This window comes from Peromyscus leucopus, chromosome 20, assembly GCF_004664715.2.
Source record: "Peromyscus leucopus breed LL Stock chromosome 20, UCI_PerLeu_2.1, whole genome shotgun sequence".
Classification (NCBI taxonomy): domain Eukaryota; kingdom Metazoa; phylum Chordata; class Mammalia; order Rodentia; family Cricetidae; genus Peromyscus; species Peromyscus leucopus.
Window position 1 is genome coordinate 19,267,808 of NC_051080.1, and position 27,395 is coordinate 19,295,202.

At 51.5% G+C, this 27,395-nt stretch overlaps 1 protein-coding gene across 2 annotated transcripts in view; it reads right to left on the reverse strand.

Annotated features, from left to right (window-relative positions):
* The window catches only part of Fbln1 (fibulin 1), an 84,675-nt gene that overhangs the window by 53,442 nt on the left and 3,838 nt on the right, over positions 1-27,395 (reverse strand). For both annotated transcript variants that reach the window (XM_028878136.2, XM_028878138.2), the window contains exons 2-8: positions 13,040-13,145; positions 8,825-8,960; positions 6,693-6,864; positions 3,724-3,780; positions 2,411-2,512; positions 1,727-1,864; positions 617-754 (exon numbers count right to left, since the gene is read on the reverse strand). In XM_028878136.2, coding sequence (XP_028733969.1) covers positions 617-754; positions 1,727-1,864; positions 2,411-2,512; positions 3,724-3,780; positions 6,693-6,864; positions 8,825-8,960; positions 13,040-13,145 — 849 coding nt within the window. The remainder of the gene's footprint in view (positions 1-616; positions 755-1,726; positions 1,865-2,410; positions 2,513-3,723; positions 3,781-6,692; positions 6,865-8,824; positions 8,961-13,039; positions 13,146-27,395) is intronic.

The window sequence follows — 27,395 nt, forward strand, 5'->3', positions numbered from 1 at the left end:
TCCGAGCCCCTTCATCTTCCAGGCGGAAACTGTCTCCATCGAACACAAGCTCCCCGTCCCTGGGCCCCTGGTGACTACGACACTATTCTGTCTCTATGACTTCAACCATTTGCCGTGAAACAACTTCTCCAGGCCTAAGTGGCTGTGGCAGAGAGCAATCACATACCAAATGCTGCTTCCCTGTCCCACCACAAGCACCCGCCTTAGTCCTTGCTTCTAGCCTCTCAGACAGATGTCATAATCTCTCCCATCTTATATGGGAAGCACTTGAGGCTTCAAGGAAGGAAGCAAATCTTAGGACATGAAGTTCCAATCTAAGCGTCTCTGACCCTAAAACCCACCCTCCATCCAAACCATGGGGATTAGACCCTTATACCAAAACCAGCCCACGAGTAGTTTTATAAATAAAGTTTTATTGGGATACCATGCCACCACCTGTGCATCTACTCTGAGACTTTCGAACTGTAACTGCCCAGTCGAGTCCCTGTGACCCGGACATGGCTCACAGCGCCTGTGACATTTGCTATCTGCCCCTTAGGGAAGCTTGCCAGCCCCTGATCTATGCCGACTGTCGACGGCTTGGCGGGCCATCCTCCCTAGCGGCAGCGTGTCTTACCAATGCAGTTGCCTAGAGCATCCTGTATAAAGCCGCTCTTGCACTGCAGCTTGGGTCTGCAACGGAAGGATCCCAGAGTATTCTGACAGATAAAATCGGGGGGGCAGTTATGAATACCACTCTCACACTCGTCAATATCTGGTGCATCATAAAAAAAGGAGATCGTTAGCAAGGGTTCCCGCCAGAAGCGTCTCACAATACTTTAACATCACAAGAAAGTACTTTTTTTTTTTTAAATGTTCATTTCTCAGACTATAACCCCAAAACATTTCAACAGAAAGGGTGTTACGAAAAGGCCTGCAGTGAGCCAAACTGTGTAAAAATTGCTAAAGACTTAAAAAAAAAAATACTCCCCCTCCCTGGCTTATGAGGCAAGCTTTTTGTTATTTAACAAATGACCCAGGCATTCTTCTGGCAGGCACTACCACTCATTTAGAAGTGTATGTTTAGATTAGATCACACGGCAATCATCTCAGCAACAATCAACACAGACTCCGTAATTCTTTTCATCCTGAGGTCTTCATAATATTCCAAATATTAACAATAGTTACATCAAGAGAGGACAAGATGGATTGCCCTGCCTTGAAGTTCACGGCTGTCAAAGGTTCAAGTGTAATCTACTCAGCTGGCTTGGCTCCCAGGCTCTGGAGTCCGGAGACTCAGCCTGCAGGGTGGGGCTGCAGGATTGCTCAAGGGCTTGGCTGCCAGGAGAAGGCGTCTGGCTCTTGGGTCATCCCACATAATTCAATGATTGACATTTTTTTACACAAGACCTGCCCTAGAGTCTTCCCTGGAGCCTGGTCCGGTACTGCCTGGGTTTTGTTCGTAATGGAAACACAAGTGAGGCCCCTGAACTTGTTTGTCAGGGCTCAGGCTCCGAGCATCATTAACTCAGCAGCACCATATTAAGGTAAACCTGCTCATCACAGACCCGGCTCTTCCTCCATTTCCCGTGTTGACACCTTTATGCACTTGCAAGAAAGTTGACCACCTCCTTCTTGCAGTAGCCCAGGCAGCCACATGGGGGCAGCACCACAGAGCCCAATGGGCCCTTTCCCACACCCACAGCTGGGGAAGGGGAGGTTTTTTAGATGTGGATGGGAGCTGTACCTTTGCAGTTATTATCCTCTGTGAGCTCATAGCCAGTCCCACAGCTGCTGTCCCGTTGACAGCGGAAAGAGCCTACTGTATTGATGCAGGATTCTCCCAGCCGGCAGTTATGGCTGCCTGTGATGCATTCATTGATATCTAGAGAGATTAAGGGGAGGCAGAAGTAACCAGCGAGAACAACCAAGCCTTAAGCTTGAGCAGAAGAGATGTTCCAGAAGCCACGGTGGATCTGGTTTCCTGCATTCATCAAGTTTGCCTGATCAAACTGAGCTGAGTCTTGCTGTGGGCACACCGGGAGAGGGGCCCATCACCAAATCAAGCCCTGTGAAGTTTCAGACCACTTTGAGTAAGTGCCAGGCCCCAGGATCACAGCATCTTCAAGAATCTCACAAAGGAGGAAACATCATCCCCATCTCCTAAACAAGAGGAGAGGCTGAAAGACTTGCCCAAGGCCTCACGACAGATCCTGAATCCAGAACCCAGGCGAACCCCAATGCAGCCTCATTCCCACACTGCTATCTATATCTTCTAGAAGACAGCCTAGTCCCAGAGCCCAAACTCCAGACAGCAATGGCAAGCAGGTCCTGGCTGTCCTCCAGGAAGGGGGCCAAGGTTGTGCCACACAGGCCTGCTCAGACCTCCAGCGGAGGCTCCCAAGCACGGTGACCAGCCCTCAGATGTTACCTTCACAGGAGACACCATCCGCCTGCAGCTGGTAACCCACAAAGCAAGAACAGACCACCTCGTCCCCGGTGTCACGGCACTGCTGCTTGCAAGGCCCGCCACCTGCAACCAGAGCCCACGGGAGCGAGTGAACACACCGAGAGACCTCCAGAGACCCTTTCAGGGAGACGACTGACACAGAAGACAGGCTCCTTGCTGCGGCCACACGTGGTCCTCGGGGGAATATTCCCACGTGGTCCTCGAGACAGTCCCAGGCCTAGGCTCTGGGTACCTCTGGGGCGACTGAAGAGATCTGACAAGCTAGGGAACAGGTGCTGCCTCTGTGATTCGAGCGGACCTGGAGAGGCATACTGCTCCCTGGAGCAGGCTCCACCTGGAGGCCAGGCTCTACCCAAGCCCACGGAACTCTCAGGCCTTCCCAGCGGCCCATTCCCACTAACACTGGCCCAGGCCCGAGTGTGGCCACAACTGCTGGTACGGTCTCTTCCTACCTGGCACCTCCCCTGTGACCCACACTCCCTACAGAGCAGATACGGTGATCCTTTTAAGTACAACCCCACTCGGGACAGGCCTGTGCCTGCATCGTCTTCCTTTGCCACTGCCCAGCTACCAGGGGCACACAGGCGTCACCGTCCTGGCTAACGCGTCCTCCTAAGTTGCACACTCCCAGCTGTCACCCAGCTGTTACCCTCCCGGGAATCATCTGGAGCCACCCAGAGAGGATGCCAGGCTTTCTGGAGCTCTTTCTCTCTCTCACTCTCTCTCCTCTCCCTCCCGGCCTCAGTGCCGGGTGACACGGAATACTAACACCATCATTTTGTGATTAAGCTGCCTCCGTAATTAACACCCAATCACAGGGTGAGCCCTTGGGTGAAACTGAAACAGACTTGCCAGGCTAGATGCGCCAGCAGAATGCTCCCAAAGAAAACCATTTAATCAGGAAAAACAGAGCTGCCAGGCCATTCTGACTGAAGCGCGAAGGTCTCCTGGGAGATCACGACTCTAAAGGGACAGCTGGGGCTCCAGGGACACAAAGGCTACTCTCCTGGGGCATCCCAGCCTTGGACAAGCATCACCGTCACAGAGCCTGGGTGCTTGTTGGTGCTCAGAGTGCTCACACCAGTCCTGCCTCCATAAGCCACCCTCCCACACAGACGCCCCAGCTCTAAGCACTCAGGGACGGAGAAGACAGAGGCCACCAGGGCCACAAGAGCGGAAGTACTTCCCAGGTGAGTCTTAGCAGCAGTCAACACCGTCCCCCTGGACTTTGTTAGCTGCCTACCAACGGGCTCCCACAGGCCCCAAGGCCTCACCTCGACAGCGGTCATTCAGGTAGGGGTCTTCTTGTTCCTCGTCATCAGGAATCTTAGCTGGGGGTAGAGGGATGAGACATGGTCACACAAAGAGCATCCCATCCGATCTCATCGTAGGAGAAGACACACCTACCTCTCTTGTCAGCATCCGGCGGGAGGCCCATTCACACACTCTGCGTTCTCTCATCCTTATTAAATGGGCCTTCACTTGGAGGAACAGGAAAGCCTCTAAAAGATGCCCTGAAACACGGACTGAACTGAATACTGCAGTCTGGGAGTATAAAATTCAAGAGAGGCCAGGGTGAGACAAAATCCCCAGCAAGCATGGTGGGCAGATGCCTGCACCTTCCGAGGGCTTCCCCGTGAGGCTCGGGAGCTCACAGTGTAAGTGAGAGCCGATTAAAAAACCGGGAGCTTGGGGCTGGAGAGAGGGGTCAGTGGTTAAAAACACACGTTCTTGCAGAGGACCTGGGTTCAGTTCCCAGCACCTACAATGGGCTCACAACCACCAGTAACTCAAACCCCAGGGGCTCCAACTCCCTCCTCTGACCTCCAAAGACACATGGTACACATACATATATGCAACGAACATTCATACACATAAAAATAAATAAGTTTAAAAAAACAAACAAACCCAAGAAGTTCCTACAACACAAAGCCATGCCCCTCAGGGCTTCAAGTACATCTGGCTGTAGGCAATGGGGAGAGGAGAGGTTGTAACAGCAGCTTCAGATCTCCGGGAACTGCTTTTGGGGTCCCACACTCCTCTGAGAAAGTGCCTGCTACTTGAACACAGAGGCACCCAGCTGGCCCACACTGGCCCCCAAACTCAAAAGGCCAAGTTCTCTTCCTTCCACTGTTCGTCATGTAAACTTAAACATCAAGATCCTCATGGGAGAATCAGATCAAAGGGCAATTACCCACCCTGCCCAGGGCTGGGACCAGGGCAAGGTGAAATCTCGAAGGCCAGACACTTGTGGAGCCAGATGCCTGCAGAGCAGTTGGTACTCATCCAATCTCTCAGCCATGATAGTCAACCTCACGTGGCAACTTAATGGGATGCCATTATGAAGGCAGTATTTTTAAGATGAGATTAGAATTTAAGTCGATGGGCTTTGATGGAGATGATCACATGGCCCTCCTGAATGGTTAGTGAATTTACTTAACCAGCTGGAGGACCGAAGAGATGGAGACTGAGGAAGAGAATTCTGCCAGCAAGAATTCTGCTCAAGCTTGTGGACTTGGGCCACATCAGCTCTCCCCTGGGGCTCTGGCCTGCCCTCCAATCATCCAACCCCGATCAGACATCAATCTCTCTATACAGCTGCCCTTTGGTATCCATGGGTGTTGTGCAATATTTAACTATGTAGAGATGTATTATATTTGTTTATGCTGCAGAATATTACTTTAACTACATAAAGGTGTGTTACATTTGTTTATGCTACATTTGTTTTTTGTTTTGTTTTGTTTTATGAAAAGATGTGTTCCTGTTTCACCTTGCCTGCCTAAGGCACCTGACTGGTCTAATAAAAAAGCTGATTGGCCAACAGCTAGGCAGAAAAGGATAGGCAGAGTGGGCAGAGGGAATAAATAGGAGGAGAAATCTAGGTTCGAGAAGAAGGAGAGAAGAAGGAGAAAAGAATGAGGGAGAAAAAGAGGGAGATGCCTGAGGCCATCCAGCAGACACAGAGTGGAACATACAGAAAGGTAAATGCCCTGAGGCAAAAGGTAGATAAAGAGAAACAGGTTAATTAATTTTAGTTAAAAGAGCTAGCCAGAAATGAGCTAAGCTAGGCCGAGCATTCATAACTAATAAGAAGTCTCTGTGCCATGATTTGGGAGCTGGTTGGTGGCCCTAAAGAAAAATCCTGGTACACATGGGGATTGATTCCAGGACCCTGGAGGGCATTAGAACCCACATACAAGGAGCTGGAGAGATGGCTCAGCAGTTAAGAACACGTGCTGTTCCTGCAGAGGACCCAGGTTTGGTTCCAGCACCCATATGGCAGCTCACAACCATCTGTAACTCCAGTTCCAGAGGATCCAATGCCCTCTTCTGAACTTCATGGACACTGCATGCACTTACCTAAATATAGACAAAACACTGGTACAATAAAATAAAAATAAATTATATATTTTTTAAATGCACAGACATTCAAGACTCTCACACAAAACACCATAATGTCTGTCTGTAATCTATGCACATCCTCTCATATGCCTTCATCATCTCTAGATACCTTTTAATACCTAATGCAAAATCAATGCTATATAAATAGTTGTTATTTCTGTTCAAAGAATGACAAGAAAAATGTCTGTGCACACCCAGTACAGACTCAGTATCTTTTCTCTAACATTTTCTTTAGGTGTGTGGTATGTGCATATGTGTTTACAGGTGTTGCACCCATGCATGCACATGTGGAGGTCACAGGTCAACATCTAGTGTCTTCCTCTATTGTTCCTATTTTATTTTTTGAGGCAGGGTCTCTCACTGAACTGAGGCTCTAGATATCCTCCTACCTACTCTATACCCTGAGGCCTGGGTTAAAGATGCATTGCCCCTTTGCCTGGCTTATATATGAGTGCTGAGGATCCAAACTCATGATCTTTCCTATAATACTTTTATTTTATTTTATTTATTTATTTATTTATTTATTTATTTGGTTGGGTTTTTTTTTTTTTTTTTTTTTGAGACAGGGTTTCTCTGTGTAGCTTTACGCCTTTCCTGGAACTCACTTGGTAGCCCAGGCTGGCCTTGAACTCACAGAGATCCGCCTGCCTCTGACTCCCGAGTGCTGGGATTAAAGGCGTGCGCCACCACTGCCCGGCTAATACTTTTCATCTGTGATTGGCAGAATCCAGCAATGTGACAGGCACAGAAAGAATAAACCAACCGTGTCATAAACACACAGCCTGAAGTACGGACTATGTCATAGAACACATGGCTCCACATCGGAAGAGGGAGGAGTTACCTGGGTCCTGAAGGTCCCCACCGTCACCACGGGGGAAGTCTGAACTCTCTTGGCCCTTCACGCAGCAGGCACGGAATACCAGCCCACACTGGTAGCTTATCATGAGATTGGGCTCACAGGTCTGGCTCCGGGCCTGGGCCGCCCTTCCCAGCATGCAACAGTGGCAGCATCTCTGTGAAGAGAGATTCTAGACTGGGGACAGGGGAGCTGGACAAGAGGCCCTTGGGACTCCACAAGAACCCTAGGGACACACCTGACACCCCCCTTGTCCATGATCCCAGGACAGCAAGAAAACATCCGATATGGGCAATTTATCTAAATGTCAGAAGTACATTGAAAAGCATTCTGGGCCCCTCTGAGCCTCTTAGGTCTGCTGGAAAGGAACCGCGAGAGTCTGGGCGCCTTGGAGGACTCCACCTCCCCACCCCACCCCTGCTGCAGGACTATCCCCTCAGACATCCCTTTCCTGACTAGCAACTCCCAGCCCAGCCCAGCCATCTCTAGGAGAAGGGAGCAAACCACTGCCTGTCCACAAGGTCTCATCTCTCCGCCAGACGAGGGTACATGCTGTCTCCTCTCAACCCCAAGTGGTGGGCACAAGAGCTTCAAGGCCCCAAGCAAGGCATGAGACTTGGTCACTGTCTTTCACAGAGACCCCATATCCCAAAAGTCAGACCCGAGTCCTAACCCAGGTCCTGGGGTACACATGGAAAGCCCCCTGTCAGTGCTATACAGACAAAGAACATTCCAGAGAGCCCACAGCAAGAGGCTTTGCCTCAGCATCTGTGGAGGCTGAGGGGTCTTCTCCATGTCATTCTACCCACAGCTGCCACAAAGAGCGGCTGTGATCTCACCCTCCTCTAGGGTGTGAGTAACCTTTCCCAGAAACACACTTCATTAATTTAGCCAGGTAATCTGTTCCCTGTCTTGCTAGAATGTTCTAGTACTTCACACTCTCCTTCCTCAAGTCTAGGGATGGAGCACAGTTGTCTGCCAGGCATACAACATAAGCAGAGCCCCACCTTTCCCCAGTGAGGTGGTCACTGTATGCCCAAAGTCCTGGATGACAGACCCCTTAACCGGGCCACTCACTCTAGTCCTGCCTAGCTTCCCCATGTCAGTGCCGCCTGTGCCCAGTAAACACCATGGTAAGCCATGGCTGTCAAGGCAGAGCCCCGGACCCAGGAGCAGTCCCTGCCTGTCCGCAGACACTCCCACCCACCCTCCCAGAATCCAGACTACAATCAGATTTTCACTCCTTGATTCCGAGACCACCTTCCTGATGGGGATGGGTGGTGTCCCAGGAAGCCACTGTCATCAACATTTCTGGCAGTCACCAGGGTGGGGGTGGTGGTGGTGGTGATGGTGGTGGTGAGGGGAATCATTTCTGGCAGTCACCGGGGTGGTGGTGGTGGTGGTGTCGGTGGTGGAGGTGGTGGTGATGAGGGGAATCATTTCCAAGTGGAGCTTCCCACACCATTGGTTTTTCTCCTGGGCCTGACCATTGGTCTATTTGTGTTCAAGTTCAAGAGAGGCTGTGCTGACCTCCCAGGCACACAAGCAAGATGTCCACAGCCCTGGCAAGCTCAGCAACCTGGCCGGGACCTAGGGTCTCAGGAGCATTCAGGAAAGGAGACCTTGCTACTTATTTTGATTATATCCCACGGAGAATCCCCACTGAGTCCTCGACCAGGCTGCTGAGAAGCCACTGGAGTGTGGGCCTCTCTGAACTCCAACGTCCCATGTTATTAGAGGCCCCAGTGTAGAGACTTCATGTGAGCTCAGAGCCTCAGTTCACCTGAGGAACAGAGAGGCATCAGGGCCTCCTAGGCAGTAGGAGGATGCCTACCCTGAACTGAAGATTCTGGAGGCCCCAGAAAACCCCTGCTCTGCCTTCTGCCTTCTCTCTGTCTAAAGGCTGGGACAGGGTAACCCTCGGGCTCTTCCTGTTCCCCCAGGGTGGAGCTGGGTCTTCATGATCTCACCCTTTCCTATCTGGAAGCCTCGCTGGAAAGGCTGACCCCCTAAATGAGAAGGGGAAGACACCTGAGTGATCTGACGTTCACAGGGCGAGATAACCAGGGTGGAAAGAGAGAGAATGGCGGCCTGGGGCGGTCCTCAGCCTCACTCACCTTTATGAACACGGTCTCCAGGCTACTGTTGGAGCTGTGCAGCGTGGCGCAGCCGTCCGGCTCGCTGGCCAGGTTGATGCCCGTGGTACAGTGCAGCTCCTCCAGTTGGTTGTGACAGCATTGCTCCTGGACCATCCTGCAGGCAGAGCAGAGGCTGCGCCAGGACTCTTTGGTGGAGCCAAGCTCAGAACAGAAGCCCACGGAGAGGGATGAAGCACGTCCTCTGGAGGATCCCCTCCCCGCCCCTCCGCATCCCAGCTCCCACAAGGAGAGAGATACACAGCATCTGGCCTACAGGAAGCACTTGGCAGGTGTTTACTTAGAAAGACCAAATGCGGAGTGGTGTGTGGGGTGGTGGGAGTCTAGAGACCCCGCTTTACGCAAAGTTGAGAGCCTTTTGCCAAGGCTGGTTATAGAACCGTTCTCCCCTCTTTACAAGCAAAGCGGCCTGCTGCAGGCTCCGGGCTACACCCTCCCCTCTTCCCACCAAGCTCAATTCTTCTCAACCTCAGCTCCGTTTTCCAGGCTCAGCGGGGGACGTTTCGGAGAGTCTTACGACACAGTTTGTTGAAGGACCCCGGAGTAAGAGACAGCAGCAACCAGGATGCCCAACCCCAGCCTCCCGCCACCCACAGGCTCGACTATGAAAAGCTCTTTAGAAAACAGGGGCTCGGGGAGAACCTGAACTTGCCAGAGTCTATTCCTCAGACTCAGACACATGTGACATCTCAGAGACCAGAAAGCCAGCCCCGCAGACAACAAGCAGGAAGGACGTCACATGTGGCTCTCATCCAGACTAAAGTAAGCCAAAGCCAGAGCCAGTAAGGGCAGAAACAGCCACCTAATCTATGCCGTCTGCAAGATAGGAGAGGGGCCTCCCTGCTTCCTGCTGCTGCCAGCCAGGTTGCCTACACCCATGGCCAGCGACTCTGGCGGGTCCTTCCTCTAGCTAGAGCTCAGAAGTCTGAACCAGCTTCCCATGTCTCTCCAGAGCCAACCTCCAGATCCAGGACGGACGTGTCTACACTGTGCCATTGATTTCAAGCCTGCCTCATTGGACTGGTAGACTAGAGGTATTTCACTAAATGTCCATGGCGCTAAAGAGAAAGCAACAAGCGCTGACTGTGGTGGTTTGAATGAGAATGGCCCCCATAGGTCATATATTTGATACTAGGGTCCCAGTGGGTGGAACTGTTTGGGAAGGATTCGTGGTGTGGCCTTGTTAGAGGACGTGTGTCACTGAGGAGCAGACTTTGAGGTTTCGAAACACTTGCCCCATTCCCAGTGCGTGCTCACTCTCTCTCTCTCTGCCTCCTACTTGTGGGTGTAAGATGTGAGCTCTCAGCTGTGGCTACCATCAGTCCTTTGCTCCATCATCATGGGCTCTAGCCGCCTGGAACTGCAAACCCAATTAAAGGCTTTCTTTTTTCTTTTTTTCTTTTTTTTAAAGATGTATTTATTATGTATACAGTGCTCTATCTGCATGTACACCTGCAGACCAGAAGAGGGCACCAGATCTCATTACAGATGGTTGTGAGCCACCATGTGGTTGCTGGGAATTGAACTCAGGACCTCTGGAAGAACAAGCAGTGCTCTTAACCGCTAAGCCATCTCTCCAGCCCTAAAAGCTTTCTTTTAAGTTCTTCTAAGTTTCTTCTAAGTTGCCTTAGTCATGCTGTCTTGTCTCAGCAACAGAAAAGTAACTAAGACACTAGTAAAGATGAGGAGAGGTGGGAAGACTTGTCCACAGCTGGAAGGAAACACACACAGACAGCTACTTGGAAAATAGCATGGTGTTCCCCAAAGGGCTGAAAATAGACTGTCATAGGATCCAGCCATCCCACTCAAGAGAATTTAGAACAGGACCTCTGTGGTGGTTTGAAAGAAAATGGCCCCTGAAAGGAGTGGCACCTTTAGGAGGTGTGGCCTTGTTGGAGTGGGTGTGGCCTTGTTGGAGTGGGTGGGTGTGGAGTGGGTGTGGCCTTGTTGGGGTGGTGTGGCCTTGTTGGAGGAAGTGTGTCACTGTGGAGGTGAGCTTTGAGGTCTCATATGTGCTCAAGCTTTGCCCAGTGTCTCAGACCACTTCCTGTTGCCTGTGAATCAGGATGTAAGAACTCTCAGCTCCTTCTCCAGCACATTTGCCTACATGCTGCCTTGCTTCCTGCCATGATAATGAACTAAACCTCTGAGCTGTAAGCAAGCCATCAATGAAATGTTTCCTTTATAAGAATTGCTATGATCATGGTGTCTCTTCACAACAATAAAAACCCTAAGACAGTCTCCAACACTGCCCACCCAAGTTCATGGCTGTGCTATCTGCAACAGCCAAAATGCAGAAGGAACCTAAACGTGAGCAGAGGGGCGAATGGGTGAGCACAATCACCCGACAGACCGTGACTCCGCTTCAAACACCAAAGGAAATCCTGACATATGCAGCCACACAGAGGAATCTACAGGGCCCAGTGCTGAGACAAGCCGGTCCCACAGAGACACAGGAGAAGTCAAATTCATAAACAGGAAGCTGATGGGTTAGCCAGGGGCTGAAGGCGTGTGGGGTCAGAGCTTCCGTTTGCAGGACTGGAAGGGTCTCAGAGAGGGACAGCAGTCAGGGTGGCAAAACCGTATGCATGTGCCCTCACACAGCATGAGGTCTTAAGATGGTGAGTTTTAATTGTTATTTTTACCACATTTCACTAAGTACTGTTGTCTGCAGCCTGACTGTGTGCTAGTCAGCCGTGAGGGCTCCAGGCATGCAAGCCAAATTGCCTAGTGCCCACAAGCATTCTGGGGAGCTGCACAGGAGGAAGGAGACTGAGCAGGGCTGTTCAGGTGCACCCCTGCTTCAGGCAGACAGGGGTTCCCAAGAATTGCAAAGAATTGCTCTAGGGAACCTAGTTTGAAAAACCAAAGAACCAACCAGTCTAGGGTCACTCAACCTGCCTGTCCCAAACCCTCCTCCTGGATGGGAGTTCTCTACGTCCTGTCTGAACCTGGTGAGGAGTGGGGTGCTGTTACCCCAGTGAGGCTTAAGGGAGAGGGACTCATTGGGCACTTAGAGTGGGACCTTAGGGCGCTGGGGTTTGTCTCTCATACCCATGTCCCCATCTCCTCCTCTGAGCAACACTGCTGAGCCTCTCTCCACGCTCCTAGCAGGACTAACAATCCCTTGGGCTTCCGGGTGTTTAAGGCTACCTTGGCTGATTCCACTCCCCCAGCCTCCACCTTCTGCTACCAGCACCCTTCCTCACCTGCTCAGCCATACAAAGCAAACCTGTGGAGCTGCTGACGACACCCCTCTGGATCCCACTCGACTCCCAGGACCGACTGCTTGCCTGGCTCCCTTCCCCTACTCTCCTCCACAGGCAGCCCCTCCCCCATCCCAGTCTACTGCCCAGCTCCCAGCCACCTCCATCCCTCCTACCTTCAAAGAGCCCCTTAGCGTCTACTCCCTCCTGTCAATGGCCTTCAAGTCTGGACAGAGCGCTGCCCCCAACTTAAAACCTCCATCAGATTCTTACCCTGCTCCCCGTGAGTTTCTAAGATGGCACACTACCAGGGGCAATGGGTAGCACTATCCCCATGTCCACCTCTCTCTGGCTTTGTGTCTTTCTGCCCCGCTGCTCAGACATTCTAGCCGCCTGGCTGCTGCCCGGTAAACCTGCATTGACTTCCCCTGAGCATCCACACTGGCTGTTCCCTCCCTGGACACTCTTCCCACACTTCACATATGACTTCAGGCGGCACAGCAGGTGCTTGGTAAAGATCTGATAATTTTTTTTTTATGATGATCAACATAACCTGTTATCGTAGTTTATTCTAAGGTTTTACGTATCCCAAATTTTGTGAGCGCCTGATTTAATCTAGAGAGAGCATACAAGACCGTGTGCAGAGGAGCTGTGTGGATGAACCATTTCAGTTCTTGGGGTCTGTAAGAAGGCTCACGTCACGACGTGGTCTCCTCTGACAGTCTACGACAGACCTTTGTTTGGCTTGGAAGGCTGACTTGCCCAGAGGTAGACAGCTGTGGCAGACAAGGCTGCACACCTGGATCATCTTACTTTTCAGGCCAGGGAAAGCAACAGATGCTCCAGTGAGCACAGAGCAGCCTAGGACAACGAACTCTGAAGCACAGATGAAGGAGCAGCAGATGGGGGAGGCAGCCCCCCCCCCAGACATCTGGCCCACGCCCCCACCTCAGACATCTGGCCCACGTACCTGCACTCCTTGGATTCTGAGGTGTACGGCAGCGAGCAGTCTCTGTGCTGGTTAGCCATTTGATTTCCCTCTGTACAGCAAGCCTCCATGGAGACATCAGCAGTCACTGTGGAGGGAAGAGAACAAGCCGATGGGTGACCTGCTTGGTATCCCCCCACCCCACCCCAGCCACGACATCAGACTATCTGCCTCCTGCAGCTCCAATGACAACATCAGGCCAAGTCTGGAAGGGCAGTGAGAACACACAGCACACTCTTAATCACTTTGTAAGCCAGTATGAGAACGGCCAACTCCTCCCAGCTGGAAGCATCCACCTACTCCCCCCACAAAGGCCCGGGCCAGCTCTGAAAGCACTAAGCTCAATGCTGAGACCCAAGCACACAGGCCACAGCCCTGCTTTTCTGGTCCAGAGAACAAAGGTGAGTTCCGCTGACAGATGCAGGGCCGGGCACCATCGACCTAGCATTCAAGGGATGACCAGGGCCTGACTCCTCCAGAAGGGAGACAGGAAGAGGAGTCTTAAAAAGCGGCAAACCCTCTCTATCTCTGGACCAGTCTCTGGGGCCCACTTCCAGTGTTTGTGACCAGCTGGGGGAGGGGCTTCCACCCTCAGTATATATACTGGGAAACCAAAGCTGGTGACAGTTCCGCCCTTAGGGACAACAGTACTTTGTAGAAACAGTGACCAAAGTGAGGACCGTGCTGGCTTGGCACAGAGTGCCAGGCTCAGAAGTAAAAGCTGTCTACCAGGCAGCTAGCACAGGCCCTCGGCAAAAAGGATTGCGCCAGAAACTTAGGTCCTTGTGGCAGTCCAGGTGTCTGGCCTCACTACAGGCTGTGCCCCCTCTGCTAATGGCAGGTAAGAAGATCCCCACGAAGCCCCAGGGAGAGGTGATGGGTCCTAAGGTGCCACACGCTTTGCTCTCGGCCCAGGAGACGTACAGGACAGGAAACATCAGTGCCAACAGCGTTGGCGGCTAGGCAGAAGACAACTGTCTGTTAGAACCTTACAAAACTCAGCTCTAAGAGATTCCATGGGAGCTCGAGACACGGCTCGGAGGTTAGGAGCACTAGAGACTCTTGTGGAGGACCCGAGTTCAGTTCCCAGCACCCTCATCAGGTGGCTCACAACCACCTGGAACTCCAGTTCCAGGAAGTCTGGCACCTTGCTCACCTGCATATACATGCCTGCAATACACATTCATACACATATATATATATTTTTTTTAAAGGAGAGAGACACCATAGAAGGGTTGGAAAGATAGCTCAGCAGTTAAGAACACATATTGCTCTTACATGTCCAGAGTTCCGTTCTCGGTACCCACATCTTAACTCATAAGGGAATCTGATGTGCTGGCCCCCATGGGCACACACATGCCCATGCACACATCCCCATGTACACATACCCATGTACACATACCCATGCACACACATATACACATAATTTTATATAAAAGTAAATCTTTTTTAAAAAATAGACACTATGAAGACTGTGAGGATTGCTCAGTCAGTAAAATGCTTATATCCTACAAGCATAAAGCCCTGCATTTGACACCCAGAACCCATGTAAAAATGCCGGGCATGGTGGCATGCACTTGTAGTATCAGTGCTAGGGAGATGGAGACAGGTGGGTCCATGGGGGTTTGCTGGTCAGCCATTAACTTACTGAGTTCCAGGCCAGTGAGAGACCCCCCACCCCATCTCAAAGGTGGCAAATGGCATTCTGAAGATGGTGCTTAAGGTTGGCTTCTGGACTCCATGCACACACATATACACATACACACACATATATAAACATATACACATGTATACACACTCACTCAGACACACATACACACAAATGCATATAGACACACACACATACACACACACACACACACACACACACACACACACACACACCACACGAGAGACACCATGCTGTCTCACTACTAGCCTCCCAGCATCCATTCAGCCCAGCAGAGCTTCCCAGCACCAGTAGCTGTGGGTGTTTTGAGTTCATTACTTTTCCAAGACCGGTTCCTAGGGGAGGTCCCTGAAGAAGGATTACTCTCGTGTGAGACTGGGGCTTCCTAAAGCACCCCTCAGAAAGGGAAGAGGAGGAACTTCCAGAAACATTCAGCACAGTGTGGTCAAGGCACAGATGAGCTAAAACCATTCCACATGGCCAGGAAGAGGTTGCCCTCCCTTTGAGCCACAAAACAGACCCTCCTCCCGTGATACTGTCGGGCTTTCCCTTTTTCCTAAGGACGTCTGGAGAACACTGAGTTGTGTTCTACTGTGAAAGACGTGACCATCCCTTCCTTACAACTGTCGGGTTCCCCGAGTTCCAGAGGGCGTTCTTGGGGTGGGTGAGGAAGTGATGGTTTGTCCCAAAGCTGGGCCTGACAATCTGCACCGAGCCTGCTCCTCAGCCCACTCCCACTTTGCTGTTCTCTCCCCAGTCTCCCATGATTCTGTTTAGTGACCACAGACAGTTCACTGCTGGCTGGAGCTCAGCCATCAAACCCTCCAGAGTCACAGGCCTCGCGGAGCCAGAGTGTCAGAGTGAGGGGCGCATCATGATGCCAGCCCTACACGCGCATTCGCCCACTCACTCGTTCAACAAGGTGGAAAGTGACCGACACCAAGGTTGTGCCAACTGATACCGAGGGTTACACACACACACACACACACACACACACACACACACACACACACACACAATCTAAGAGCAAGGAAGCAAACACAAAAGCATTCACAGAAAACAGGGCCCTAAAATGTTCCAAAGAGGCAGCTGTGGTTCGGTCCCTAGGTATGTGTTGTGGTGTGACCCTGAACCCCTGAACCCTCTCCCATGTAGCCTCAACACACACACACACACACACACACACACACACACACACACACACACACACACAAACTTCCTGTCCTCAGCCTGTCTCCTCTAAGCTCTTCTCAGGACCTAGGCCCGCCCCCACGCTGCCTGTCACCTCCCTGCAGCCTGCTGGCCCAGTCAGTCTTAGGGTCATGGGTTCTCATCTCAGAATCCTTCACCCTGGGCACATCTCACTGTTTCTAATGTTCCATTTATCCGACACACTCTCCCAACCAGACATCCTGACAGTGAGTCTGTCCCTTGTGACCTTATATTTTGGCAAAAACTGTGACATGGAAGCCAAGAGTTGAGATAATGAGCTAGGAGGCTGAGGCAGGAGGATTTCTGCAAGTCTGGGTTCAAGGCTGGTCCAGGATACAATGAAAACTCTCCCCACCCCAGGAGAGGGGGGGATATGAGAGCAAGACTGCCTGAGGGGCACAGCTTTGAAGCCAAACAAACTTGGGCTCTGGTGCTGGAACTTTCTGTTTGTGACTCTGGCCAGGCCACGTCACCCCTCTGACCCATGGCTCATTTGTGTTAAAATACAGCTCATGAGACAGACCTCTGCAGTCTCTGAGAAAATGGAGCAGGTTGGTGACGTTCTAAAGAGTGGCATGGCAACTTGTCAGATGATCAGAGGGGATGCCTGCTGTCACCTGCCTGAGGGGAGCCTCTGCCAGGCCTGGGTGTAGAATCCCCTTAGTGCCGCTGCCTTCTAGGTGGATGGGTGGGAACCATGAGTCCTGAGCTGCAGGGAGGCTTCTAATGTGTTTTGAAATGGTGCCTGTTAGGGGACCTTGGACACGATGAACCTTGTGCTCAGCAAGACAATCACATTAAAACTTCAGGCAGTCTGGAAACTTGGAATGTCCCTGGAACATGGCTCACATGTTCTTAAGCAGGGTGTCCTGGACTTGATTCCTGCAGAGCAGAGCTGTCTGAAGGCTGTGGGGGCGGGGTGGGGGGTGCTCCCCTGAGGCTGCATGGGCTCAGCTCATCCTCCTTAGGCTTGAGGTGTCTTGTAAGCCACAGAACAGTGCCTGCATACCCTCCTCAGAGACCAGGAAGAGTCAAGCGGGGAACACAGCCATGTTAGACGATGGCCAGAGCGGGAGGGAGTGTCTCTGCTGCAAGAAACCAGCCTGAGCTGAAGGCCTTTGCAAACAAGGTCCCGCTCAGTCCCCTTTGCAAACAAGGTCCTGCTCAGTCACCACGTCCTGTCTCCTCAAGCGCTGAGCTTCACACTGCCGTCTCAAGCCCAGCACATAGTGTGAGTGGAGTCAGTAACAGGACTGAGAAGCTGCATTCACTTCCTGCCCTGTTTGCCCCGCCAGGGCTACATAACTTCTAACTTTTCTCGCCCAGGAAGGCGTACCCAAACCCAGGAGAGCGCCTGGGGAGAACGCGAGGATTTAGAAAATCTCATTCTAAGCGACCATTACTTGCTCTGGCTATAGCCTGGGAAGGAGCGTAGCCAGGCTAGGGACAGCAACATTTTCTGAGTACACACAGCAGACCACTGCCCAAGAAGCGCTCTACAAACCCAGTCCCATAACTAAATGAATGGTGAGGCCACAGGGGTTGCCAGGCATGGCCCGTGTCACCTGGAGCTGCACTGACTGGCCCGAGCTCATGGGCTCCTTGATCCCAGTGGAGTTGTCTGTCTAAGGATGTGCTGGGAGTTCCAGGCCAACAGGAAAGGAGTCCATGAGGACCAACATTAGTCTAGAAGAGTTTGCAGAAGCTTGGGAAGCTGAATGAGGGAGGAGGAGAAGGCTGGCATGGGCGCAGCTGGGTCTAAGCTACTGCCTGGCTTCCCCTCCTGGACACACCCCTGCAGATGCTGTGCCTCCAGGTCCCCATCCGGGTCTGGTGCCATCACCCTGCAGTTATGGGAAGTCCACATGGGTTCTTCCTCCTTCTGCTCCCCCCTCCCATAGTCACTAGTCTCTCTCAGATACCTTCAGTGCTCTGCCACCAAAGGTCATAGCAAGGAAGGACTTCGGAAACAGAGCTAGGAACTGAAGCTGAGTTACATCACCATGAACAAAAACAATGCTAAAGTGTCCCCGTCCCAGCTGGAGCTGTGCTTCACCAACCCCAAGCGACATGGGGCCAGCTCTGCCCAGGTCTCTGCAGACGCCAAAACCCTACAGGCTCCTGCTCCCTGGCCCACGCCACCCCTCCTTCCCGAAATGGATCTTCTTCATTCTGGAGGACACCCTCGTGTCACAGTGCAGGATGCCAACAGAGGCATCCATCCTCTGGAGCAGGTTGGTCTTTAAACTAGATGTGTGTGTCTCATGCAAGATAGGTTCTGTAGGGCAGAGCCAGGCTGGATGAAGCACACAGATGGACGGACACACAGACACAGACACAGACACAGACACACACACACACACACACAGACACACACACACACACACACACACACACTCCTCCCCTCCAATGCACTCTCATTCTGATTGGAAAGGCAGATGGCTACGTTCACATTCATTCCTTTTTAGATAAACCAGCTATACCCCCCTTATGAAAATCCAATAAAATCAGGGAGGTGGGTTTGGTGCCCAAGACCAGGGCACGTAGGAGGTTCCCTGAAAGTTAAATTCATGGACAAGGCCAGCAGACAAGTCAGTGTAAAGGTGACTGCTGCCAAACCCGAAGACCTGAGTTCGATCCCCGAGACTCACGTGGTCAAAGGAAAGAGCAGAGGCCTGCAAAATGTTCTCAGACCTTCACACACGCACCACTGCACAGGCCACCCATACACAGACACTTTTTTTTAAATGTAAAAAAAAAAAAATTATAGACAGTAAGGAGGTGCTTGCCAGGGGCTGGGGGGCGTGGAGTGGGGAATTACGATTTAATAGGTATGGGATTTCTGTCTGGGAAAATGAGAACATTCTAGAGATAAAAGGTAGGGGTCTTCAGAAAACCACTACCTCCCTTATCCACCCCAAAGGCTACTACATCCAGCAAGGTCGTCTAGCTCCTGGTCAATCTGAACAAAGTGTATCAGCTCAAAGACCCCTACCTTACTGACAGTCACAGAAAATCCACATGCTTTCCCACCCAGTTGCTGCTCTCGATTCCTGCGAGACAGCCTGGCAACTTGATTTCCCAAATAAACTTTTCTTTCTACCCACGGAGTGGTCCAGATGGGTGGTTTCACTGCACCCTTGCTTCCAAGGAAGGCAAGCAAGGAAAGGTGGACCACCACACCTGCGCAACTGTGGCCTCCCCCCTCACGCAGGTGCAGTCCCCGCTGAGTCACCTGGAGACGGGAGATCAGGTCACCAGGTCAGTGTCAATGTCTGAACATTGGCATCCTGTGTCTTACTGTCCCAACACAAACTCTAGGGACTTGAGCTGGGCGGTGGTGGTGCACATCTTTAATCCCAGCCCTCAGGAGGCAGAGGCAGGCGGATCTCTATGAATTTGAGGTCAGCCCAGTCTACAGAGTGAGTTCCAGGAAGGGTGCAAAGCTACACAGAGAAACCCTGTCTTGAAAAAAACAAAACAAGCCAGGCGGTGGTGGCACACGCCTTTAATCCCAGCACTCGGGAGGCAGAGGCAGGCGGATCTCTGAGTTCGAGGCCAGCCTGGGCTACCAAGTGAGTTCCAGGAAAGGCGCAAAGCTACACAGAGAAACCCTGTCTCGAAAAACCAAAAAAAAAAAAAAAAAGAAGAAGAAGAGAAAAACCAAAACAAAGAAGAAAGAAAGAAAAGAAAGAAAAAAGAAAAAATGTCTAGGGACTCCCTGAGGCTCACAGAGGTACCTATCCCTTCCTTTACCACATAGCTCATTCACATCACACCCAGAGCAACTTCTCAGTGTCTACCAATGAGTTAGAGAGCAAGACATTCCATCCAAGTCCACACTTCACAGGTACCCGGAGCAAACCCCAGCATGTGGCCCACTGGCAATACCTTCAGAGGGGTGAAGGGTGAGTATCCAAACCTCCAGCACCGAGCAGCATCCTGCTGCATCAGAAGAGTGACTTGGAGCCCGTAAGAATTCCAGCATTGGGGTGGGACGGGACGGGACAGGACAGAGGCAGAGGCAGAGGTACAGCCTCCCCACCCCACCCACCCCCGCTGTAGCCTGCAGCATTTGGGGACCTCAACTCAGGGGACCTCAACTCGGGCCAGAATTTCAAGACTGGCCAGAACTGGGGGTTAATAAGAGTATGTTTTTTTTTTAATACAAACTTAATATGAGGATTAAGAAAGAGAGGCGCTCAGATAGAAAGATAAGACACACCCAAGCACATGGGCTTCTCAAATGAGAGTCTCAGAACAGAAAACACACCCAAGTGTGGGTGTGGGTTCCCCCAAGGGAGAGTGAGAGCTAGCTGATTTCGGAGAGTCATGTGTATCATCTTTGTAGGTTTTGAAGTTACTCTCTTCAAAGACTTGCTATGAATCCTAAATGCTTACCTGAGGGGCACCTGACAGGATCGCAACCGAAATATAAGGTAGAAAAGTCTAGCCCAAGGGGATGCGGGAAGATAGGAGAGTTATACTGTAAACAACCTTATTAGGCTTGACATCCCCAGCCCCAGCCCCAGCCTGGGGGAAGGAAGGAGGTCCTATCCAACGGGACATTGCTCAGGCCTTAAGCCTGGCTCATCTCACTTTAATAAAAAGTCTCTGTAAATGAAAGAAGTCTTAACTGCATGTGCTGGAATTTTTTTTTTTTTTTTGTTTTGGTTTTGGTTTTTTGAGACAGGGTTTCTCGGTGTAGCTTTGTGCCTTTCCTGGAACTCACTCGGTAGCCCAGGCTGGCCTCGAACTCACAGAGATCCGCCTGGCTCTGCCTCCCCAGTGCTGGGATTATAGGCGTGCGCCTCCACTGCCCGGCTCATGTGCTGGAATTCTTGCTTCTCGGCTGACATGGGGCTTCGGTCAGACTCCAGGGTGAGGGTCTCCTCTCCTTCCCATGTCCCCACAGGTTCTGTCTTTCTATTCTGCTTCCTGGCCATCACTGCTGCCTCTGACTCCAGGGTGAGGGTCTCCTCTCCTTCCCATGTCCCCACAGGTTCTGTCTTTCTATTCTGCTTCCTGGCCATCACTGCTGCCTGTGTGCGACCAGCCCCCAACAGCTCTGAAGTCTGTCAATCCACTCACCCTGAGTTTCAATACCCCTTCCCTGAGCAGGGCCCTCCAGCCAACCCAGAACCTTCTCTCACTTCATGCTCCTTTGCTTGTCTTTTCTGAGAAGAAATACCACCTGTCGACTAGTTTTAACGTCTAACTCTGTCATCTGACTGTGTGACAAGCCCACAGGCAACTAATAGTAAAAACCAAGAATCAACGCTCTTGCCAAACATGGCTGACCTCCAGTCAACGGTCCCAAGGCAAGCAACACTGGGTGTTAAAAAGTGTCCTCCAAAGCCGGGCGGTGGTGGCGCACGCCTTTAATCCCAGCACTCGGGAGGCAGAGCCAGGCGGATCTCTGTGAGTTCGAGGCCAGCCTGGGCTACCAAGTGAGCTCCAGGAAAGGCGCAAAGCTACACAGAGAAACCCTGTCTCGAAAAACCAAAAAAAAAAAAAAAAAAAAAAAAGTGTCCTCCATCCTCCGTGGGGCTGGAGAGACGGCTCAGCAATTAAGAGCACCGTCTGTTCTTGCAGAAGACTGGGGTCTGAGTCCCAGCACCCAGATGACTTACAACAATCTGTAACCGCCCAGGAGATGGTGTCTCACTATGTAGGTTGCTCGAGCAACCTAGGGAGACGCCATCTAAAAGCAAGGTACCACTACACGGCCTCAGACAAGCTGCCACATCACTCTAACCCCTGGGGCCGCAGTTCCTCAACCTGTTGCGCAGGCATGGGGAGGTGAAGGGGGTAATCCTGGGGACATGACCGACCACGGGATAAAACAGAACTCTCAAAAATCAAACAATAGGGCAGCTATTCTCATAGGCACAGCACATTCCGTAGCACCCACCCACCGCCTGGCCCGGAGCCCTCTCCGAGAACATGGCGCCGACCCACAGAACTGCTGTGGCAGTGGGCAGAAGGACTTGGCTCCCGGGCATCAGGCTAACTTTCTTCTAGGTGAGTTAACACTCCCAAGGGGCTGGGAGACGGCTTAGTCAGTGAAGTGTGTGACTAGTCGTGCAAGTGTGTGAACCTGAGCTTGAGCTCCAGAACTCACAGGAAAGGCTGAACCCGGTGCCATGCATTTGTAATCCCGGTAATGGGGAGCGTCTTCGTGAGGGTTTCTATTGCTGTGATGAAATACTGCTGTGCCTACGTCGCAAGACCGACCCCTCCCCATCCCCCACACCCCCACCCCTGCAGCCAGACCACCACAGAGCCGATATCCGATGCAAAACACACAGGGGTTTATTGATAACAAGCAAGCCCGGGCTTGGTCCGAGTCCAACATCCGACACAGTGGGTGGCGGAGGACGGCCCTGAGCTCTCAGGGTGAGGGGTTTTTAAAGGGAAAAACCTCAGGCAGGGTGGTACAAACCTTGGTGTCGCCGGGCGGTGGTGGCGCACGCCTTTAATCCCAGCACTCGGGAGGCAGAGCCATGCGGGTCTCTGTGAGTTCGAGGCCAGCCTGGGCTACCAAGTGAGTTCCAGGAAAGGTGCAAAGCTACACAGAGAAACCCTGTCTCGAAAAACCAAAAAAAAAAAAAACAAAAACCTTGGTGTCATATGATTGGGTGAGGGTGTGTAATCTTTGAATTTATTGGCTGGGGTTTACAGTTATCATTTTTGGGCAGGCCTGGACAAGTCCCAGGCTTTGTCCTTGAGCTGCCATGGAGGCTGGCTGACCTGGCACGTTCACATTGACCCATGCACGTAGCTCTAAGTTGGTGAGGGGTCCCAGACAGTAAACTACTGGCTGAACCTTGAGCAGTCAGAGTATGTGCAGAAAGGGAGCTACTGCAAGGACTATGTCTTTTGTTCACGGCCCTCCCAGAGATTGCTTGCTCAAGTCTCAGGGAAAAACTGAAATTGAGACCTGATCTCTGAGAGAAGACTGAGCAGCCTGTTATGGCATCTGTTTGGTCCTTTCAACACCATGACCATAATGCAAGTTGGGGAGGAAAGGATTTATTCAGCTTACACTTCCATATTGCTGTTCACCACTGAAGGAAGTCAGGACAGGAACTCAAATAGGGCAGGATCCTGGAGGCAGGAGCTGATGAATAGGCCATGGGGGTGGGGGGTGGGGGTGCTGCTTACTGGCTTGCTCAGCCTGCTTTCTTATAGAGCCCAGGACCACCAGCCCAGGGATGGCACCACCCACCATGGGCTGGACCCTCCCTCATTGATCACTAATTAAGACATGGAGGCGTTTCCTCAGCTGAGGCTCCTTCCTCTCTGATAACTCTAGCTTGTGTCAAGTTGACATAAAACCAGCCAGTATAGGGAGGCAGAGGCACTGGGACTTGCCGGCCAGCCAGCCTAGCCTAACAATGGCAAACCTCAGGTCCCAGTGAAAGACCTTGTCTCAAAAGCAGGGTGGGCTGGAGGGATGACCCAGCATTGAAGAGCACTTGCTGCTTCCAGGGGACCTGAGTTCAATTCCCAGCACCAGGATGAGCAACTCTCAAACCTGTGCAACTCCAGTTCCAAGGGATCCCACGCCCTCTTTTTATGTGTGTGTGTGTGTGTGTGTATGTGTGTATGTATATATACATATACACATAAATAAAAATCAAATTATATTAAAAACCAAGACAAACAGCTCCTAAGGAAACAGCACTCAAGGTTAACCTCTGGCCTCCACAGACATGGACACCTGCATACACCCACACATAAATAAGTAAACCTCATAAAGCTGACAGGCATCAACAACACGCTACATGTGTTTCTACACACAGATGCTCATGGCTTAGAGAGAAACAGCAGACCCCACCCTTGATGTGTAACATCAGGGCCACTTGGTCCTCCCATGACAGTACAGATACTGGGCTTGGAATTACAGGGGTTCTGTACGACTCTTCAGGTAGAGGCTCCCAGAGTATCCGCCTGCTAGCCATGAATGCTGCAGAGGCCTTGCCTGAGTGTGTTTCCCAGTGGCCCGGGAGCCACCAAGACCTAACGTTCAAGGCTTCTCAGTGCGTCATGTGGAAAGACAAAAGTCCAGTTTCGGCTGGACCCCAGCATAGAGGGTTTTCTCCCTGGCGCAGCCCTGGGTCTCAGTTTCTTCAACTGTATGCTGTATGGAGGACTTGCAGCCTCCCCACGACGTGTGCGCCCCAGGCTGCTAACATTATAGCTAAAGCAATGGTGCTTCCTGAAGAACCATCTTATTGAAACCATTTTTCTTCTGAGACTGTCCTTCCAAAATCCAGGGCATTAAATGTCCTCTAGTTCTACAAAGTAGGCGGGGTGGGTGTGGATCCCAGATGACAGTGTACTGGGTTTCTATGAGAGAGGGTGTGTGGGAAGGGCCAATAGTGAGGCTAGCCTCAACTGACTCCCTGGGATTCTGGTCAAGCTCAGACCCTCGGAGAGTGCTGAGGGACCTGGTGTTCCATTGGCTGGAATTCCCGGCCTGCTCCCTGGAGCCTCCACAGTCCACACCTGCACAGACACACCTTGCAAGGATCCTGCCCACCGCCCCATCCACTGCCTTCTCTAAAGCTACCTCAGAAGTGGGGGAGCCTAGAGGGGCCTCAGGGCCAGGGATAACAAACTCCGGGTGATGGCACACGCCTTTAATTCCAGCACTCAGGAGGCAGAGGCGGTGGATCTCTGTGTTCAAGGGCTACAGAGCGAGTTCTAGGACAGCCAGGACTACATAGAGAAAACCTGTGCGCCCCCCCGCCGTGCGGAGGAAATAAAAGAAAAGAAAAATGATGGGCCAGTGATGGTGGCGCACGCCTTTAATCCCAGCACTCGGGGGGCAGAGGCAGGCAGATCTCTGTGAGTTCAAGGTCAACCTGGTCTATAGAGAGAAATCCAGGACAGGCACCAAAACTACACAGAGAAACTCTGTCTCGGGGAAAAAAAAAAAAAGTGGTGCTAGAGAGATCGCTCAGCAGTTAAGAGCACTGGCTGCTCTTCCCGGGGACCTGGGTTCAATTCCCAGCACCCACATGGCAGCCCACACCTATATGTGACCCCAGTTCCACTGCTTCTGACACCCTCACACCAACATCATGCAGACAAAACACCAATGAACATAAAATTAAAAACAAATTTTTTTTAAAAAAGAAGTCAGAACTGCAGTGAGATGCTATCTTCAGAGACCCTGACAAGAAAGCCAACCAAGCAGAATGCGCATGCCCAGCACGTGTCACAGACAGCACAAGGGTCTAAGTAGAGAAGCAGCCGAGAGGTAGCAGAAGAGAAGGGGCATGTGCAGTTCACAGCTGGGAAGGGGAACTGTCTTCCCCCTGAAGCTCCCTGGAGCAGGTCCAGCCCAGGCAGCCATCTCACGTGCCAAGCCTAACACTCACTTGGCCAGCCTCACCTCTGGTCCCTCCGTAGCATCCTACCCAGCCCCGAGAGTCCTTTGAGCTTCCAGGACCCATCTCCCCTGGGTTTCCTTCACCTCTCTGGCCACCTGTCATGTGTCCTCACACCTGGCCTTTAGAAGTTGCAGCTGGGTGGTCCTGGGCCAAGGCACTCTTGCCAACAGCCCTTCCTTCAGGGACTCCTAACCACCCTCAACTCGCTCGAACACGCAGGCTCCCAGCAGATCTGTTTCCTGTCTCGCACAGCCTCTTTGTTCTCTTAAGTTCCTGCACTTAGCACAAATGATTATACTTGAACTTAACACCTGGAGGGGCGGGGGAGGCGGGGGTGGGGGGTGGGGGGAGAGGGGAGGTGGAGGAGACAGGCTATGTTTCGCTGTGTACTTTGTCCCAGTGCTTTTGTAACAGCCACCACTTGATGTCTGTGAATAAACAAATGATCTCATGAGACCCTAGCAACTCTACATGGACCTTAAAGAGATTCAGGGAGAAAAAAGGAGAGGTTGACCGGACCTCAAGCCAGCTCAGCGTCTAAAGTTCCACTATATAAATCCACCACAAAAGCCCAGAGAAGCCCCATCCCCTCACTAAAGCTGGAATTCGGAGAAAGGTGAGGCCACAGAGCATCCTTGTTAGACTGAAATGCTAGGTGGGGCCTTGGGATCCTTGGTCTCTGTGTACCTGTGTCCCTGTACAATGGGGACAATAACAGAGGCATTTGATGTGCCACAAGGTCCTACAGGTAAAGTGAGGCCCAGGGCTAGTGTCAAGAATCCACGCTGTCAAGAGAGAATTGTAGCAGGAATTTTAAAGTTCTTATTCATAAAATCAAACCCAAGGCGAGTTATTGGGGTCCATGCTGGTAGATCAGAGAGACAGAACAAGCCACAGCTATCTCACCTCGCCGGATCCTCGGCTGGTCTTGTCTCCTCAGACTGGAGGCCTCTGTGTCCTCATCCCAATGGCTCTCAGCTGAACTGCTGCTGGAAAGCCTGAAGCTTAACCAGCCACATGCTTAACCAGCCAAAAACTTCTAGTTTCTGTTCCTCACGCCTTATATATCTTTCTGCTTTCTATCACCACTCCCTGGGATTAAAGGCTGGCTTTCTGGGATTAAAGGTGTGTGTCACCATGCTTGGCTATTTCAATGTGGCTTGAACTCACAGAGATCCAGAGGGATTTCTATCTCTGGAATGCTAGATTAAAGGTGTGAGTGCCACCATTTTCTAGCCTTTGTATTTAGTGGTTGTCTGTTCTCTGACCCCAGATAAATTTATTAAGGTACATAATATTTTGGGAAACACAATACCACCACAGAGAATAGCGTTGCATGATCACTCTTAGCCAGACTATAAGCAGTATTGACTCTTAGGAATGGAATTCTCCCAAGAGATTTTTAAGCCAAAAGGGAAGGCGAGACATGTGGCCAAACTCAGTCTATCTTAACTCCAGCAGATGACAAAACACAGAAGGAAAAAGCAGCCCAGGAAAAACACTGGGCCACCTACCTCATAGCGCTGTCAAGATTACGTCAGCTTGGATAGAATCCACTTCAGTTAGCCTAACCGGCCCGAGACAGCATTAGCCAGAGTGAAGTAAACTGACTCGTAGAAATACAGGCTTGGGTCACTCACCATCTTGAGCCACCTTCAGAACTGAGACTAGCTGCCTCCTGCTTCCTACTAGGGTTGGATACCCTGTCTATAACTCCTCGAAACACAGAGACCACTGGAGTAACCTGCATCCGCTCCATCCCTGACCCAGCCTTACCTAGGACCGGCCTTGGATGGAAGGAGATGAGGTCTGTCCAGCTTAGGAAACAGCCCTGCTTGCCCTGAGTGGAGCAGATGTCTTACCCACATCTTGAAAAAGGTCCCTTTCTTCACACCCCATTTTGTTACGCAGCCATGGCTGAGATCATTTTAAAGCAACTGGACCCACACGAGGTACATCAGAGCAGCTATTAATCAAATTGTTATGATCCGATATTTCACAAAAGGAAAATATTTTGTTGGATAAAGTGCCCTGGGGATGGGTGACTGGAAAG